Genomic DNA, 20,088 nt, shown 5'->3' with positions numbered 1-20,088 from the left:
AGGCTTAGGCGCTATGTATGTGGCTCAGGAGAAGCGTAATGCAGAGTGTTTGTATGCGAGTGTTTATCATTCATTTCAGAAGACCAGATAGTATCAACTTTCCAGAAAAAGAAAAAAAAAAGTAAAGGCCAGTGGTTTCTTTCTTTTTTTTTTTTTTTTTCCTTCCTGAAAATGAGAAAAACAGTGTAGAACATTCATTTTTGGTAGAAAAACAATACAAGTGATAAAAATCTCCCAGACAAGACCAGTCTGTTCTGAAGAAATCATCTTCTCTTGAAATACTTTAGCCTCTTTCACATTTCTGGTTTTAGACAGTATCTTCAAACTGGGCCAAATTTTGTGAAATGATGATTTGTCTATGGATAGTTGTCTATTAAAGCATAAATCTAAGACCAAACTCATTCCTTCTATGTGTTATAGCTGGCTATAAAAGCATAATACAAAACATCTCAGACAGTAAATATAGTTGTGTTTATCTGATTGAAAATAGCACTTGTATTAGACTTATTACCTTGACAGCACAATGAATTCCATGGTAAATCCTTATGGTATTTATTCCAGGAAGACCAAATGGATGCGTCTGGCAAAAAAAACCATTTCATCTTTGTCAGTAGGGATGCCAGAGTGTTCTTAAACACAGAATGGAGTTTAGATTTCTCTAGTTAAGTTGAGTGTTACACTGCAAAATGCAAAATAGGCAAAAGGATTCTGAATGGATCTGTAAATATATCTTCTTTCATTAGACTGATGTATTAAAATATCATGTGGTTAGCTGTTTGATGTTCTTGCTTACTAGTGTATTCAGAAATATTTTTGAACTCACAGTTCTGAAAGAGACAGAGAAAAGCAGGATTTTGTGACAGAAAAAAAAAGGAAATTGGTATGATAGTATCAATAATTTCTGCATTAATAATTAGTGTGTTGCCATAGTTTTGAAACATTTCTCATTTCCGAGAAATATATGTATAAATATATCACTGAAGTGTATTGTCAAATTTTAGCACATTGACATTATAACCAAGATATTAAACAAAACTAATTTTCTCTTTCTCAATTTTTAAGATCCAGATTTTAAGGACCTTGGTGTTTTGAAACCATTGCCAGGTTGGTATGTTGTTTTTTGGTTTTTTCTTTTTTTTTAACTTGGAGGCCTTTGAACTCTGCTGTAGAAAATTTTTTTGTTTGCTGTTCAGGTTTCATTTTTTCTGGTATTTTGTTATTCAGTTTGTGAGTTTGAGATGGGAGGACCTGAAGGAATTGTGGAATCTGTACAAATTGTCAAAGAAGGAAAAGCTTCTGAAACTGAAGCAGTAGACTGTAAATGGTACATCCGAGCACCACCCAGATCCAAGGTCAGTCCTTCATCCACTTGCTGATTTGCCGTTTAATTTAAGAAATTGACTTTTTTAATTTGTTGTGCATTTCTTAGTACAGTCAGGTCTTGTTTAATAACTTTACAGCTTGAACTTGTAAACTATTTTTTTTGTTCTGCCGTGGAAGGGTAATTTGTCACCTTAGCCAAAATAACCTTCTTTCTCTATAAATAATGATGTGGGCAGCGTTAATGTGCTTTTTGTGCCATAAGTAATTTTCTTAAATTCATCTTTAATTTTGCTCATAGTTTTAAAGAATCAGTGTGTTTTCTTAAGTGGGAGGTAATCTTATCACTTCAATTTTCAATATATTTCAAATACCTAATATAGAGACTACTAAGGGAACAGCGCTGGCTCCCTAAGGTCATCATTGTTTCTCATCTGGGCACTGTGAAAATGGAGCCAAGGTAAATTCACATTCCTCTGTATGAGACCTTTAGTTCCTTTGGTTTAGAGCCACAGACGAGAAGAGATGGTGTTCTCATTTCTCTCCCACCACAGTCAGCAAGCCATGCTTTTGTAACAAACAGTAGAGGGCTGCAATGAATTTAACAATTCTTTTCTTAAATTCTGTTTGAGCTCCTCTCTTATCCATGGTTATCATTTATTATATGGATTAACTGTTGCTGGCTACACTACAGTTTTTCTTCTCTTTGCAGTTGGAACAGCTTTGTGCCTCCCAGTTACTTTCATTCACTGTGTTAAAGACAACTCCACATTATATTTTTTCTAGCTGTCTTTTATTGGACAGGAAAGGTTTTACAAGGTACAATTGATATATCCACTAATCTCTGCCATCTTTCTAAAACAGATAAGGGCTTTTTTGTATCATCTCAGAGCAGACTGGGACTGTTTCAGCATTTGGTATTGAATAAGCAGGAGGAAGGGTTTCCAGAAGGTAAAAAGTCGTTAGTATCAGCATTTTTCTATTGTGAAAGTTTAGGAGAGGAGTTGAGTAGTTGGCTCATAAAGACTATAGATAAATTATTTCCAGAATATACTTTAATCTCTTTCATTTTTTTTTTACTTTTGGATAAATTCAATATTCATAGACGTTTTCAATTAAGTAGATGAGCTTCCCACTTTGCTACAGTAAGTAGCTATAGACATGAAATGATGAATGATTATCGCCTATGTTATATACTTAGGTATTAGTAGAAAGAAAACAGGTAAACAGAAAATTAGAATTGTGCTTATTAGAATTAGCACAACTAAGTAAGACAATAAAATTATCCTATTGTCTTAATTTCAGTTCATGCTTAGTTGGTTAGATAATATTATTGTGATACTCTTACTTGATCTAACTGTAAAGTTCTGTGTGATTCAAAGTCCTACTAGAAATCCCATATTTACTTACCTGTAGGATTTATCCACACTTCAGTGCTGATGTAAAAATACAAATTGTGTAGCTACATAACAATAAACACAGTGTGTAACAGAAGAATGACACACTACCACTGTTAATAGAGGATTAAAGATTGCTTAGTTCTTCATGAACTTTTATACCTGCATTTACTTGTGTTGCATTTCAAAAAGTGTATACCAAGTGAAGAGCATCTGGAAGGGAGAGCAATGAGAGAGTTCTAGAAAACCTGAGGAAACACTGAAAGTTATTTAATGTCATCTAGAAGATTTTGTGAAGGAGCATGATACCAGATAATAAAAGGCTTTTACAATGAGGAAGGAATGCTCTGATGTCCATGTCTATAGGATAAGTCATGGTCCTGCACTCCGAAAGAAAGATTCAGGTTAGATACTAGGGAAGAAAATTTCAGGCAGCTGGAAGGGGATTATGAATGATTGGTTAAGGAAGTTTGTTCAGCCAGCATTGCTAGCGGTCTTAAAGTGCAAGTTAGGTAACAACCTATGAAAAATGAGAGAAACATTATTAATGCTACCTTTACACAGAGGGATGGGCTGGGTCATCTTTTGATGAATCTTTCTGCTCCCATCTTACGGAATTTTCTAGGTAGAGATAAGAAAATATAAAAGCATATAAATCAGTGTTTCCTAACATGTAGAGATGAAAGCTTTTTCATCAAGGTAGGGAAAAAAAAGTAGTTTTCAAGTCTAGATTCATCTTAGAGAGGTAAGTCCAGTTTAGCACTTGAACTTTTTTCACATGTGTATACACAAATATATACATGTATGTATACACACATGCACACATACGTATGGTTATGGTATCATCATAATGGGACAGCTTGAAAAATTTTCAGATATTAAGGAAGGAATTAGTGGATAAAATTTTTAAAAACCTTGTATGAAGTAAGATTTATTCTAAGACTGTTCATAAACCTGATTCAATTGAACTATTATTGTCTATATTTTACAGTCAGCTTCCTTTGTGCTTATCCAGCCTTGAACTAATGACATATTTGGTATAATAATTCAGTGACATCATTCTAATTTATGGCAGCTTGCACCCATGAAAACAGGCTCTCCCGCTAAGACAGTAAGAACTCAGCAGATGTCTTTAAATCCACATGTTCCTGTACTCTGGGCTGCACAGCTTGTTACTGGGAACTATGCCTAAAAGGCCAGAGTTTCTCAGACAGAATTTGGGTTGAATCTTTTGTTTCTTAATTAAACTGTGCCAGAATATGGGCTGCTTGCAATTTCATTTGGCTTAAGCTCATCCAATCTATACTGTCTGCAAAAGCAAGATGCAAGTCCTTTCCTTGGTTTGCAATTCCAGATTCAAGCCAAGTCTGAGCTCAACATATGAGCAATGAGATCAGTCAAGGAGTATGAACTTGAGATCTCTAAGCCTGAGCTTCAAACTGACAGTGTAATGCTGCTGCTATCATCAGCAAGTTGGAATGGGACAGAGAACAGCAAATTTCTTGCACACACTTAAAATAAAGCCACCGTTTATTATCTCGTAGTACAAAAACCAAAATGCTGAAAATGCAAATGGAACTGAAACTTTCTGAAAGTGCAGAAGACAGCAAAAGGCAGTTTAAACATGACTTCAGTCCATACACAGACGTGGAGCCTTATGTTTGACAGTGATTGGTTGAAAAGTGTCTGTTTCTTGTAATCATTCGAAGACAGTTCCTGCTGAGTAAGATAGCTGTGAATCTGGAGTTCAGAAATACTGGGGGTTCTGCATTTTGTGTAGAAGCTGACTTCAATCAGTAATCAGATCAAGGATGGAAAATGGAGAGATGCTGACTGAATGTGCCAACCCACAGAGAGCACTAAAGAGCTGGAGGAACCTCCCATCCCAGAATTCTTCACTGTAGAACAAAGCCCAGAGGAAGAAGTGGATAAACTTACTGCACTGGGATTTGAAAAACTGCAGAGATATCATTGGCTACACCAGTAGATAAGCAAAGAATCTCTATGAATAGAAAATGAGAAAATGAAAAGAATTATTGTATTTTCTCACTTTCTGTCAAGGGTGAAATGTTGGAGGATAATATTGCTGAGAAACGTTTTTCAATATTGGATGTGTCAGAAGAGTTTGACAAGGCCCCCCAGGAAGACAGAATGTATGTCTGTGCTCGAGTAGTGATCCTTTTGGTGGGTAGCTTTCCCAGCAAGGTACCATTGTGTTGTGCTTGTTCCTTGAGAGATTTCATAAGGGTAAAAAAAAAAAGCAAATTTGACAGCAAAATTAGTAAAATATTTACAAAGATGATGTTCTAATGCTGGGTTCTTATAATCAGAAGCTCTGGGCAGCTCAGGAAAGAGCATCCGAACTACACATAGACAAGCATTAATTTGAATCCAGTCCAGTGGAAGTCATCTATTCAAAAGGAATGAGCTAGAAGTACGTTTAGAATGAGCAAATAGTGAAGCTACCCTCCGTATGTACACCACGAGAAATACAGTGAAGTTGTAAGCTAGTTAGGCAAAGTGATGCCTAATTCTTCTGCCCAACCTGAGCATGCTACCAGGCAAAGAAGATTTCTTTACAGGTTATAGGATGCAAGAATTAACAAAAAGCTTAAGAAACTGAAAGGATTAATTAATGAGTATCTACTTTTGACATATCATTGGAATATCCTTAAACCTGAGTTGCCCATGAGTGGTGATGTTTGTTCAAAGCAGAGCTGTTGGGGAGCAGTGGGAGGGGGATGTGCAGCACACAGGAGGGGGTCAGGGTGAGGGTGGCCACAGGGCCAGGGCATGGCCAATGAGAAGAGCCAGGCAGGACCAGCCATGACAGCTGGGGTGCAGTGGTGGTTGTGCTAGACTGTGGCAATGGGGCCAGCCCTGGCTCAACCAGGCAGCAGCTTGGCAATGCGTGAGGCTGGGGCAGTGAGGTGCGAGACTGGGCGTGGGCCAAAAGCCCAAGTGGGACCAAGACACTTGCATATTTACAAAGGATAGGTATTGCTATCTGGTAGAGGCTCTAAATCACTTGTCACTGCTTTCATGGTAGACCTTGTATCCACCTACCTGTCCAAATAAAGAGATGATGCTTTTGGTTCCAGGTGCCTGACTTCAGATTGAATGTAGTCTGGAGAGAGACTGGGTTGCTGTGCATGCGTTTCCTAGACAGTTAGGAGGAAACATGCAGTGAAGCAAACTTCAGAGCTACAAGTCTGTATAAACCAATCTGACTAAACCAAAATATTTTCTGTTCTCACATGTGAAGAGGAAACTTGTGCTTTTGGATGAGAGCTGCAAGAAAAACAGTTTAAGCTGTCAGCACTGGCAGACTATAATATCCCTAATTTTTGGAGGCTTCTTAATCAGGTGTAGAAGAGAAGCTTTAAGTAGTACACTAAAATTTAATAGTCATTTGAGTGGTGATTGCTGAAATGTTACAGAAAAACGAAATTCAAGGACTGAAAAACCTAATAGCCAGAGGCACTTTTACAGGCTTCAAATGAGCTCCATCTCTGAAGAAGCTCTGAAGCTTGGTAACATACAGGTCATGCAAGTAATATGAATGAAAAAAACCCAAAACATTTATATAACATCCCTGGAACAAGATGAACAAATTATGTTTAAACAAGTAGAAAATACTGTTTACCTATGTTAGACTATTAAAATCAGTTCTTTGAAACAGTTTTGTTAGATGAAGATGAAAGACAAACGTATGTGTAGAATCGTGTATGTAGAATCTCTTCTAGCAGGCATGTTAATACACATATAGCACAGAGTAGCAGTGACACTTTTAAGTTAACATGAATCTATTTCATTCAGGTGTAGAAATGTAACCAACCTCAGAATCCTCAAACCAAATAATTGTTAGGAAATGTGATTAAAAAAAGCTACTAATGGAAGTAATAAAGTATCTGCCAAAGAGAACAGCAAAATCAAGATATGATCTACAGTTTTCAGTGTGAAAAAACAGAACAACACCAAGGAGCTGTAAAGGTTGTCACCTGCGAGCATTTTGCCACTGTAGAAGAGAAAAATGAGGATGACTTGACAGTTAGAATAAATGTCAGTTATTTGGGACTCATAGAAGTCTGAAGAAACAAATAGGACAAAGCAAAGAAATCCAAAGAGCTTCACTTGTCCAGGAAAATGGTATTTTGATGTCTGAGCCTGGCTGTGAATCACAATGTGTTAGAAGTACCATATAAGGTTGTCACCTTCGACAGACAGTACTTTCCAAGCCTCAGCAGAGAGGAAAATACGAGGTATGGAGTTCTCTGCACAGCATGGTCTCAAACTAGTAACAGCATGTCAAAAAAACCCAAACAAACAAAAAACTGAACAGAACATGTACTGTTAACAGTTTTGGGCTGAAGCAACGTTGATTTAAAAAAAAGTTTAGGATCCAAGCAACGGAACAGGTTTCTTTAGAAGACAAATTCAAGCATTGTTAGTAATATGCTTTTTAGGCCTATATACCTGTTGTCTTCTTGCCTTGAAGGAGATTAATTGGTGTTGCACAATCTGCTTTAAAAAACTGGCCTTCCCAGGCCTAAATTCTGGAGGTATCATCTTGAAAGTCCTTTGTTAATCACATAGAGCTGAACAAGATGCAGAATAAAGCAGGCACTGTAACTGATCACTGAACAATGGGGAGAGACATAGGACCATTTAACCCAGTCCTGTGCTTACAAGAGAATTGACTGAACCTAGAAGCTGAATATGCAAAATCTGGATGTTATGCCCTGACGAAGAGGAGGCTTTTGTCTTACATCTAAATTACTTTTGGCAGTTGAACGATGGCTTTTTATTTGTTTGGTTTGTTTTTAAGGGACTGAATGTCTGTGCACATATATTAAGTCTGATATGCTGGGATATGGTTTGAAGCTTTTCCTGACTGGCCTGATCAATCATGTTGTCAGCCCTAACCTTCAGTGATTGATTAAAAAGCAGAACTCATCAGAAGTGATTCACTATGAAGAGATTATAATCTGACCATTTTACTGAGGTGATATATTATTCATAGTTTACAATCATTCTTTTTTTCCTAATATATGCAGTCAGAGATTTCTGTTGTTTTCAAATTTAAATTAAAAAAATAGTAAAACTTATACAGTACTTCCTTTTCATTATTATGATGACAATGCAAATCTTAAAGATGACAATTATTTAAAATATAATGTGACCAAGTGTGAATTATATATGCCACAGTTGCAGTGAGGCTTTATCAGTTTTGTTGTTAATGGCATTGACATTTGCAGTGACATCTCAAAACTCAGTAAAAGCTAATACTTGTGCACTAGCATCCTGTTCTTCTAAGTAGTGTGGAACTGATGATTTGAGGAAAGTGTCTTATTAAAACTTTACAACAAAAATGTGAAAGAAGAAGATATGGCAGTTATGCTGCTTCTTTCAAATAAGATGTTCTCTTCAAAAAGAATGTCCCGATTATGCTAATATAATGTGTCAGTATCTACAGAAATGTTATCATTCTAGAAGCTCCCATTGGCATCAATGAAAAAATGTTTAATGAAGGCAGGTGGTGGAATTTGAGTTTGTCACCTCTTTTTTGTTCATTTGTTTTCTTTTGGGGGAGAAAAATTTCTTATCCACTGCTGGTAGAAGTAATGACTAAGGTCTCAGTAAATGAAATAACCAGAAATATTGATAATTTCTCTCTCACTTTCTGCTTAATTTCTTTTAGTGAGATCCACATACCAGTGAAAGTAATGAGAATATTGCCACTGATTTCAGAAAACTATGTATCAGGAACATTTTGCATTAGATAACAGTTTGTCATATAATCAGTTTTATTCTTTCCCCGGGGAATTCAATTTATTAGTCATTTTCTTCTGCCAGTGTGGGTCTTACAGCCAGTGACAAGAACAATGGCAAATATATAGAAATAAAACCATAAAAATTGGCAGAGACGTGCAGATGCAATTAAATTATTCCAGCTCTTTAAAATAAAATCTGATCCAATATCAGGTTGTCAGTTTGTGTAATCAGTTTCCAGTTTTTAAAAATGCACTGCAGTCTTAATCCATATTTATGATCCAAATAAGTAAATGGAAAGATACCCACTGATTTCAGTGAGCTTTGTATCAAGTCCTCGTTATAAAGTTCTGGGAATAGTCATCTCTAAAGGAGACTATGAGAGTGAAATTCCAACTCACCTCAGAATAGTCAGGAATTTATTTTCTCTAATTTATGAAATTCCATGCCATTGCAGAAGGTGCCATCTTTCTTCTGAAGGATGGACATAGATTTTTAAGTCAAATATTTTTTCCAGTATTTCCATTATCTATCAAGTCTATATATGTTATGATCTTAGCTGAATTTATCACACACAAGAGTGAACTGGTATGACTGACAGCAGAATTCAGGCCTAGGAAGAACTGAAAGCGTTGGCTTCTTCACTGAAAGACTCAAAGTGAAATAAGTTACTGTCTCTTGATTCCTTCTCAGCATTTATAACTGGTACTCTAAGAAATATTTACTATTTTATATGGGTAGTGTGCCACCAGAAACTAGAGAATGTCAAGTGATAAGCCCATAGAAATAAGACTTTGGCTCTACTGTTATATGAGCAATCTGTTTGAACAGATCAGGAATAATTGATGAAAGCTGGAAATTGCTGTGAGAGCTGGTGTTTTATAACCAGAGTGAGGATTAGCACACATTTCTTGTAAAAATGAAAACTGATATAAATTACATCTCAATACTGAAATGGGATACCCTATACAAGATATATGTGTGCTTATATATATGTGTACACACGTACTTATGTACATATAAATGTATATATATAAGACAGCAGGATAGAAATAGAGAACAAGCATAAGAGATCTTTCCCCATTAGTTAAGGTAAAGTTTTACTATTATTCTGCAGTCAAACTAAGATTATTTTTTTTTCTGGAGTAGGTAAGAGCTTTCCTGAAGAGTGGAATAAGCTAAAAATGTCATATATGTACACTGCATTATATCTATATGGTCTATTATATCTGTATATGGTATATTGTAACATATAGATGGTATACATATGATAGGCTTATGTCATAAAAATAGTGATTCATGACAATAGTATGTTAGAAGTCTGCTGTGCTTTCTTATGAGATTTATGACATGCTCTGCTTTCTGAAAAACAGTCATGTATATACAATATTGCATATAATCAGCTGCAGAAGGTTTTATTGCATTACCCGTGACAAAGCTGACCATCTGAAGCAGGCTGCTTCTGTTAGGGGAGGAAAGAAAAGCAAGGTGCACATATGCAGAGATGGACTAGGTACTATCTCAGCAGCTTCCCAGGAGAGGCTGGGTGCCAGGCTTTCACAGTGCCTGTTACACTCTTCTTGTGAGCAGCAGTGATTGGTCTCTAGGACACAGAAGCAGTTCTCTGGTGTGTCCCAGCTATGGCCAGTTGCTGGGTGTGGGTATCATGGAACTGCGTCTTCCCTCCCTTGTGCATAATCTTGCTCTGGCAGGACAGTAGCATGCCTGTGCCAGCTGGACCCCAGGAGCCACTAATATAAGAGGGTCTTATCAAACCATGAGAGTTAAGAGTAAGAGCCCATCTCACATTGCCCATCCCAGGTCTGTGTGGCTGTGTCCAAGTCATTGACTGGTCCAAAATGCTTGTCTGTGGCTCTCTCACTGGCCTTTTGCTGCTCATTTTTGCTTGGTTCCAGTTAATTTCTGCACATTTTCATACACTTACTATCAGAGGTGTAACAGTTTCTAGGAAGTAGCTGGCAGTGAAGGTCAGGCATCTGCTTGGTGGCCATGGAATTGGCTGAGGCTATATGAACTGAAAAGAGCAAGAGCCACACTGAAGATGAGGTTTACCTGTGGGGTTAAAGTAATCAGATATCATCAAGACAAAAATGCTTTAAATAGCTGGAGAACACCAAGAAGAACACCAAGGATTTGGAACACAAGAAGGAGTAAAGGGTCAGGTGCCTGAGCACCTGAGGAAGGGATGAAGAGAGTAGAGTGTGAGAGAGAGACTTGTAAAGGGGTGTAGACAGTGCAGAGGAACTTCAGAAATGCATTTTCTGCACTCAGCAAATCTTCATCATTCAAAACAAGCCTTTCAGTATGACTTTTCCAAGGAAGTAGGTGACCTGTTTTAACAAGAATGGAAACTGCATGTCACCCAGTAGGAGAGGAAATGGCAAGACATTTCAAAACATGTTTATAAAAAGTGGTGGATACTGTGAGAAAGTTTCAGCAATGTTAGGTGACTGAACTCTAGTAATTTTTCATTCCACTGCAAGAGTGGAGCAACCCATAAATTAAATGAAAAACACTATAAAATGTATTGCTTGATATAAAATATTGACATCTAAATATTACTTTGTGTTTTGCTTTTAACTATTCCATTTTGTAGCAATCAGTGGAAGAAGCTTCCTTAATTTATAATATTTAAAAACCAGGATACATGGTAAAAGTAGAATTCACTTAACTGCAATTTACTTGAAATATATTTCTCTGAGTTCTTCTGGAGGATGGGAATGTTGGAACATAAGTAAGGATTACTGTAAGAAATACACTAGAAAAAGGTGAGGCAAGTATATTGAAACTTAGTATACCAAATTTCATATGCTAATAAAAATTGTTTTACAGATATTCTTTTCTGAGAGACCAGTTGCAAAGCATAACAAGGAATGAAAATGTACCATAATATGCTACCTGAAAAGGCTCATTTAAAAATCTGAGCTATTATTAAACAGGGACAGACTGCTTAATAGCACACAATTCTCAAACTATAAGAGCTTTAATATATTGAGGTGGTGAGTCCTGTTGCTACTAGGATATGCTATGTTTGTGTACTTTATGTAAATCCAGAGAAGCTTTTTAAGCAACTGCATGTAAAAAAAGCAATTTTTAAGCAATTTTTAAGCTATTGCATGTAAAAACCTACCCGAAGTTAATAAGATTGTTTGTATGTGAAGAAGTATATCTGATATCTAATACAGTGAAGTTTCTTTTTGGCTATTTTTTCAAATGAAGATACATAGAGCTGGATGCTGGACATGTTTACTGGCTTTTTATGTTATTTCTGCCCTACTTCCCCTTTCTGTATCATTTTCCTGAAGCCTCTTGGGTATGCTTGGCAGTTTGATTATGTATCATGTATCTATTGAAAATATTACCTGCCTTCTCTGTAGCTGGAATATTTGAGTTGCTTGTATTATCAACTGCTGTTAAAATGAGTGGTTTTCCTTATTAAAGTCCGTATAGGGTCAAATATCAAATAACAGTATTTTCTCCTCATCCCTGCTTCTTTTTGGGTAGATTTAAAGAGTTCTTTGCAAAGGGCAATACATCTATTACTTTTGTGAGAGAATTTAGCTTGTATGCAAGAAACTTTTCCTAAAAAACTTTCTAAGTTTCTAGCAGTTTCCATGAAATACACTTGATTTCAACCCTGTTAAATTATGAAGATATATACATAAGGCTTTGTTTAGAAAAGCTGAGGTTGTGTCCAAATTGCTTGAGGAAACATAAAAAGATTGAGTTCTGCCTGGCTCCCAAATTCTCCCTGAATTGGTGTAGCTGAGACATATCACAAAGATGACACATATTGACTCTGGGGAGGGAGCAGCAATTATTTGCCTTATTATTTTCCATGTCAGGCAAGTAATAGAGCAATATTGTGCCAACCAGTGAAAGAATAAACTTCTAGCTTCTCTGTTCTCCAGCTTGAAGAATTATTGTACATTTTCAAAGATGGGTATGTATTTGGAAATTAAGACCTTACTACAAAGAACAAAAATATCTAGATCTTCCACTAGATTCTACTTTGAAGCAAGACAAAATATCAGGAAGTATAAAGAGTGCTCATTTTCCATATGAATGCCCTTCCAGAGAAGTGGCCTATGGATCACCAGCTCCAAAAAAATTATTCTGATGGTGGTGTTGCGCAGCCTTTCTACCACAGGGTAGAGCAAAGGTGTTCAGTGTTTGTTTAGTCATTCTCAAATATCTGTACATGTTGCCTTTGTTGTTTGTTTCATAGATCTATTTGCGATTCTTGGACTATGAGATGCAGAATTCCAATGAATGCAAAAGGAATTTTGTAGCTGTCTATGATGGAAGCAGCTCCGTGGAGGATTTGAAAGCAAAGTTTTGCAGCACTGTTGCTAATGATCTAATGCTGCGGACAGGTCTCGGTGTAATCCGCATGTGGGCAGATGAAGGCAGTAGAAACAGCCGATTCCAGATGCTCTTCACATCTTTCCAAGAACGTAAGACCCTAATAAATGCGTCTGCTTTCAGCTTGTTAAATGACAACAAGTCCCCAAAACTGTTAATGTTTTCTTCATGCAAAGTACTCACTGAACAATATAAATATTCGGAACAGTTTTTAGTCCAAGCATTTCTAGTGTACAGTAATTTGTAGTGCAATAGATAGAGCACAGGATTCAGAGACACAAAAACAGGCATGATTAGTCATGACCTGTCCAGTAGTATGACTGTGACTTTTACCTGATCCCCAAGCTACCAGGCAGCTGTGTCTCAGTTTCCCTTACACAGTGTGGAAAATAATGCAGCTCTGAAGGTTTTTATGAAGCCTGATTCTTTTCTAGGAATTTGATTTTTTAGATCTCATTATGAAGGGCATTTGAAAAATACCTTATGATTATTTTGTCACAGATGATGGGTTTGCTTGTGCATATTCCAGAATGCATATATTAATACCTATATGTCAGATATTGTTAAGCAAATAGTTTAGTTAATTTTTTGTAGTAATAGAAGTTTTCTAAAAGCCTTACATGATATTTTGCTTAGTATTCTCTCTGTGCACCTTTCCTGCATTCATATGTTTATATGATCTCTGGACTCAGATAATAAGCAAAACAGCTTTTGAAAGAAACCAAAGGTAGTTCTGGACAATTTTAAAAAAACCCAAAAAACCCACAAAAAACCCTCAATAAAAGCCAATAATCCCATTCACTGAAAATAATTGACTCAGGTAATCACCTGTGAAAGGTATTGATTTGTTTTCTTTGATGGAAATAATGCATATTTGGTCCCTTGAGGAAGGACTATATGCATGTATTTTCATATGCTGATTCATGTTCATTTTTATTGTATTTTTTGATTTTTGCATTACATGTCTGACAGGAAGATTTCTGTGCAGCTTTCAGTGGTTGGAATGAAGGCACAATCCTACCAAACACTTTCTTCATCTGTATTCTGTGTGTGTGTACCCTGCAATGAGGCAATGAGACTCTGTTGAGAACAGCCTCCGTAATTCCTTAATTATGGCTCTGATTAAAAATTTCTGACAGTCTACATGCCTGAAACTGCATACGCCACTGTACTCTCACACTGCAGCCTTAGGGTGGATAATATTTTTCTTGTCTGTAAATCAGACCAAGGTCTAAAAGATATTGAGAACCCTCAGTTGAGATGATACTGCCCTTTTCTCATTTCTGCAACTGGAGATGTCTTGAATATTCAAGATCTGATTCATTTTTTTTCACAAGGCATCCTGATCTGTTACCTTAGAAACAACTGCATAGACACTGGAGGTTCAGAGCATATAAAGATCTGGAGAGTGAAGCATTATGATGACTAAGTTGAAATGAAGGTTTGAATAAGTGTGTGTTTGCAAGGCTTTCATGTTTTAAAGGAAAATAAGGAAAAATGTGGTTTTTTCTCTTACAGTATTCCTAAGATATTTATCTGACATGCTACATCTTTGAGCTACTCCATTCTTGTGAACAGATGATAGTTTATACTGCATAGTATTCTAACTGGGAAGCTGAAAATATTAACATGATGTGTTTTCTGTAAATTTTTTTTGAACAGTCATTGCACGCTAAAAGCTGAAAATTTATTACGGGATAAACTGTGTTTTGAGATACGTATACACAGCCTGCTCATAAATAGTAGAAGAAACTGCATCTGTGTTTTTAATGCTGGAAACTGACTTTAAAGATTTAAAGGTGATGCAGATTGTACTTTCTGTGTCATGTTAAGTGCTGCCCTATGCTGCAGGCTGGTGCTGGCTGTCAGGAGTTAGCTAGAGCAGATGTCCGGTGTGTGCACTGTGAGACACAGCTCAGAGCATGTAAACTGCAATGTCTTTCAGCAGCATGTGGGAATAATTAGATCATCTGCATGGAAGAGAAGGAATGTCAGACCTCATTCAGGGAGATGTGCATCAGGGAACAGACACCTGTGTGTCTACCTGGGGACAAAGAAAGAGGAAAAAAGCTATTTTGTTCACTGAGAGCTGAGAAAGAAACAAAATAGGAGATGACATTTATGTTGTGGTTATGTGCCACATAGAGTGAAAAAGTAAAATTCCTTTATTTACTGTTGCTGTGGGAATGACCAGGAGGTGTTGTGATCTGTAGCCCCCCAAGTTCCTCTTCTTAGTGTGGAAGTTGTCAAGTTTGTGTGTCTTCCCTTACGCAAGGCTCCGTGAACTGGAAGTGGGTTTTTGTGGAAACAGGCTACTTAGCCTGAGGAATGTTTTCTCTGTAAATCTGTTCAGTGTTAATTCTTGTTGTAGGGCTGTTTCCTGGGGACTTGACATTTGTGTAGAACAGAGAAAGCTTGAAGAGATTTCTTATATGATTATTTTCATACAGTTTGATCAGTGTGCTCCAACTAAATTTGAAATATATGTCTTTTTTGTTGGTGTGTAAAAAGTGGTCTTACAAGTTTCCAAACCTCTAGCAGTGATTCTCTGCAAAGCAGCAGTGCTATAAATTTGTTGGAAGGAAAGGCATACAATGCAAGAAGTTGTTAAATTTTCTACACCAGAAAATTAGTAATGATTCTCACATCATCAAAATAGTAGTAGATCAACTAATTCTTAATAGCTGATAATTTAGAGTGATGATCTGATATTTCATGATCAGGATTATTAGCTATTCCAACTAGCGTTATGGGTTTTGTCTGCTTATGTCCTTACCTTTTTAATGTTCAATATTTCTTCTAAACATGTACACCTAATCATATTTTTGTGTATGGTAATCACTATCTACAATAGATTTTAAATATCCAATAAATTAAGAATCAGAAAAAAGAAAACAAGAAAGCTGATATCATCAAAAGGTGTCTGTTCATCTGGTAAGAAGACCTGGAAAATGAGTCTTTGTTTTTTCACCTGCTGACGAAGTGTTCATTTTCCATGACTGTGAGAGTGATCTCCAGCTTGATTGATGACAGACATGCTACACCTACAGCTTCTTCAAAGAGCTGCTCCTGAGCAGACACACCTACACTTTAACCTAAAAACAGATTCGTAGAACCAGGGCATATGGGTTAAGAGAAGTTCCCTCTGCATGCACAGCAGGCAAGATGTTCTTTCTCTCACCTCTGACTGCTCTTTGGTAGCACAGCTTTCTTCTCCATCCATAAGCCTGCATCATAAAACCCAAACTAGAAAAATATAATTTCTTCTCTTCTTTCATTGCCCCTTTGAGATCTAAGCCTGTTTTTAAAGCCCTGTCATACGTGGCTTTCCTAAAGGAGCACAAATTCTATCATTCTTATTTTCTTTTTATTAATAAACCCCGTACCTGGATGGAAATCTGGGGCCATGTTTAGAAGAGTAGTACACAGCTTTATCAAGTAACAGCACTCAAGACCTTGTTTACAGCCAGAATCCCTGAAGGTGATCACCCCAGCATGGGCAATTCTCTAATGGGGAAAAGGCACTGCGGGTATGCAGCGTTAATGACTATGTTTATTGTGGTAATGGAAAGGGAACAACAAAGTGATAAGTGCCACACCTGAAGAGATGGTTGCCCTCTGCAAGGATTTAGGAGTGTAAATAGATTTCAGCTTTGCTGGTTTTGCTCCCTGTTTCCACACTAATATATAAAAAAGGAAACACTGGTATTGCCTCCTTACTGGTGAGCACTCATCTGTGATTTTCTTCCCCTCTGTGCTATTTGCAGCTATCTCTAGTGAAAAACCCTCACTGGCTAAGCATCCCAATGACTCTCTGACCCTGAACAAAATAACTGTTTGTGGTGCCTAGAGTGTATAAACTGAACACAGACTGGAGCTCTGAGCACATGCTTCTGAGCTGCCATTCTCTGGTGAGTTCGTATATCAAAAAAACCCCATGAAACCACATATAAGTGTTTTTTAAAGATAGATTATCAATGTGTATCTGGTATTAACTATCCATAAAAGTTACATTTATCTTGAACAGAACTGTCTGAAGGTGGCTGAGAAAGAAAATTCAGTATTAAGTACATTTCATTTTCAAGTTTCTAATAGCTGTATATTAGTAATATTTTTTTTTCATTAGTGGCAAATGCAAAGATAAGTAATTTTACTTTAGGTAAAATACTTGTAGTGTATGGTACTAAACCCATCTTAATAATTTTATAATTTTAGTAGAGTAAGTGAAACAGTTTCTCAGCATGACTGAAATGTGCCTTGGAGAGGCTGAGAGAAAACTTCTTTCTCTGTTTCAAGGATGATTTAAGGAACATCTGAAGAATTTAATTTTTCTTTATCTTGTGAAGGAAAGCTCTATTTTTCAGTAACAGTGGGAAAATCCAAATGATCTATACTTAAAGAATTCATGTGCTGAACATGATTCAATGAGCTATCTTGAGTACGTGAGGAGTAGGTGTGAAATGTCTAACAAGTTCAGTGTAAAATATTTCTCACATTTAACCATTGTTAAGAGTTCGGAATTTTCCCATTCACTATCAGAAGAAAGCAGGACCTCTCAAATATGTTAGACAAGAAGGGAAGGGTGGGGAGAGAAGCCTAAAAATAGCAAGTAGGGTAGGGCATTCATGTGAGATTAGGGAATCCCAGACTGAAATCCCTGTCTTGAAACAACCTCAAAGGGTAAATCCACACGGTTCAATGAAGTGCGATGTAGACACCCAAGCTGCTTGCTCGGAAGTAGTTCACACCCTAGAAGCAAAGGAATTGTGCTAACTCTGCATGGTGCTGAGAAACAGTGCAAATACAATGGGGAAAGCACTATAGTGAGTTGGAACAGCCAGGCTTCACACCAGCTCCATAACAAGTCAGCTTTTGACTTCATCTTGTAGAAATGTTTTGACCTGGCCATGTTTGCATTTTATACCCAAAGTATCTTGTAATGCCCAACAAAATGATGATCAACAAACACAGATAATGTATTTTATTATTAAAGTAATAAAATCACAATAGTAATAACTATTAAAACAACACAATATTTAATTATTATAGGGCTTTATAAATATAATATAAATGGGCATGCATTACTTGTGAATATTTATTTTATTGTCTCGGTGAAAACAGTATTTTTTAAAAAATATATAACTGCTTTTATTTCAGGTTACTTTGTAAACATGGCATATGGAAGAACTATTAATGCTTTTTATGTTTCTCTGCCTTAGAACTATTCAGGATTAAAAGAATTTATTATTATTTTACATTAATAGATTATTGGCTCCGTGTGCATTCCCCAAACCTTCCAAAAGTAAGAAAATACAGAAAACTCCATTGGCTGAATTTTTATAAATTTTGAAAGCAGTAACCTTCAAACACTAAACTCAGGTTTTTTAATACTGTGATGGTAGCGTTCTGGAATTATGATCATTACAACAAGTTACTAACTTGTACTAGAAACAAAATATATTTACACACCAGATGAGAGAATTTTTTTTTTAATTATTCTAGTTTTTTTTAAAGTATAGACTACCTAAACCTGAAAAAGATTCTGGGATATCATGTCTGTTCCTGTTAACTCGCTTATATATCTTCTAGGATAAGTGCACCATCTTGTGTTCAGTATAAATACTAGTTGCAAAGCAGAAGACATTACATTATAATTAATTCAATGAAACCTGTTTGTATATTAACATACAAGGTATCCCTACATACCATATAAATTTTTAAAAAGAAAATATTATCACTAAAAATCATGTAGAATGAAAGTGTTTGAAGATTTTTGTTTGGTATGTATTATTTTATATAAAATATAATTTTACATAAAAATAATTATTAGTTAAAATCCAAACTGGAAAACCTTTAATAATAATCTCTTTTTTAAATTGGTGATTTAATTTAAATTATAGTGGTTTCATGCTGTAAAAATCCAACAATTTATCAAAGATTTAAAATTATTAAAATACATCAGGTTGAATTATATGTTTAGTTCTAATTTGCTCCCTTGTGTTGTAATCATTATGAATTCTTCATTGTGCTGAACACAGTATCTCACTTATTTCTAGGCCAGAACCTTGGCAGAGCTTGACTCAAGGCAGCTTTGGGACACAGGTGAAATAACATCACTGTGTGTTCCCAGGTGTTGCTTTTAATCTAATTATGAAGCCATCTTTTCAGCAAGTCACAGAAGGGTTGAGTTTGGAAAGGACTCTGGGATATGGTCTAGTCCAATCCTCCTGCTCAAGGCAGGGTCAGCTACAGTAGCTTGCTCAGGGCTGTGTCCAGTCAGATTTTGAATATCTTCGATGACAGAGACTCCACAAGCTCTCTGGGAAACCAGCTCCTGCACAGTGTTTGACCAGCCTCAAAGTAAAAGTTTGTTCTTGCATTTAAGGGGCATTTCCTGTATTTTGTTTAGAGCTCATTGCTTCTTGTCATGTCACTGGATGCTGCTGAGAAGAGCCTGGCTCTGTCATCTTTGCTCCCTTTCATCAGGTATTTGTACACATTGATGAGACCCTCTCTGAGACTTCTCCAGGATGAACAGTCCCAGCGCTCTCAGCTCCTCCTCATATGTCAGATGATCCAAGCCTTTAATGGTCTTTGTGACCCTTTGCTGCACTCATTCCAGTATGTCCATGTCTCTTGTGCTGAGGAGCCCAGAACTGGACACAGTGCTGCAGATTTGGCCTCACCAGTGCTGAGTAGAGGGGGAGGATGGCATCTCTCAACCTGCTGACAATGTTCTTTCTAAGGCAGCTCAGGATACTGGAAACTTTCTTTGCCACAAGGGCACACTGCTGATTCCTGGTCAGTTTATTGCACAGCAGCACCTTTTCTGCAAACTCAATTTCCAGACAGTCTGTCCCCAACATGTACTGGTGCATGAAGTTATTCCTTCCCAGGCACAGGACTTTTCATTTCCTTTTATTGATCTGATTGAAGTTCCTGTTTCTCCAGCCCATTGAGGCTCATTTGTACAGCAACCCAGCCACTTGGTCTATCAACCTGTCCTCCCAGGTTTGCACTGCCTGCCAACTTGCTGAGGATACACTCTGTCCCATCATCCAGGATATTAATGAAGAGGTTAAAGAGTATTGGCCTCAGTACTGACCCTGGGGTACATCACTAGTGACTGGCCTCCAGCTGGACTTCATGCTACTGATCACAATTTTTTGAGTTTGGCAGTTTATCTAGTTTCAGTCCCACTTGCTGTCTATTT

General features: G+C 36.8%; 1 protein-coding gene across 6 annotated transcripts in view; it reads left to right on the top strand.

Moving 5' to 3' along the window:
* Window positions 1-20,088, top strand: part of NETO1 (neuropilin and tolloid like 1) — a 68,189-nt gene that overhangs the window by 38,046 nt on the left and 10,055 nt on the right. For 5 of the 6 annotated variants that reach the window (XM_074822918.1, XM_074822909.1, XM_074822878.1 and 2 more), the window contains exons 5-7: window positions 1,063-1,104; window positions 1,225-1,352; window positions 12,739-12,967. In XM_074822918.1, the coding sequence (XP_074679019.1) occupies window positions 1,063-1,104; window positions 1,225-1,352; window positions 12,739-12,967 (399 nt within the window). Of the gene's footprint in view, window positions 1-1,062; window positions 1,109-1,224; window positions 1,353-12,738; window positions 12,968-20,088 lie in introns of those variants that run through there. The other variant, XR_012623124.1, reaches the window with a different exon arrangement.

This window comes from Strix aluco, chromosome 1 (assembly GCF_031877795.1).
Source record: "Strix aluco isolate bStrAlu1 chromosome 1, bStrAlu1.hap1, whole genome shotgun sequence".
NCBI classification, from domain to species: domain Eukaryota; kingdom Metazoa; phylum Chordata; class Aves; order Strigiformes; family Strigidae; genus Strix; species Strix aluco.
This window is presented reverse-complemented; position numbering and strand designations above follow the sequence as displayed.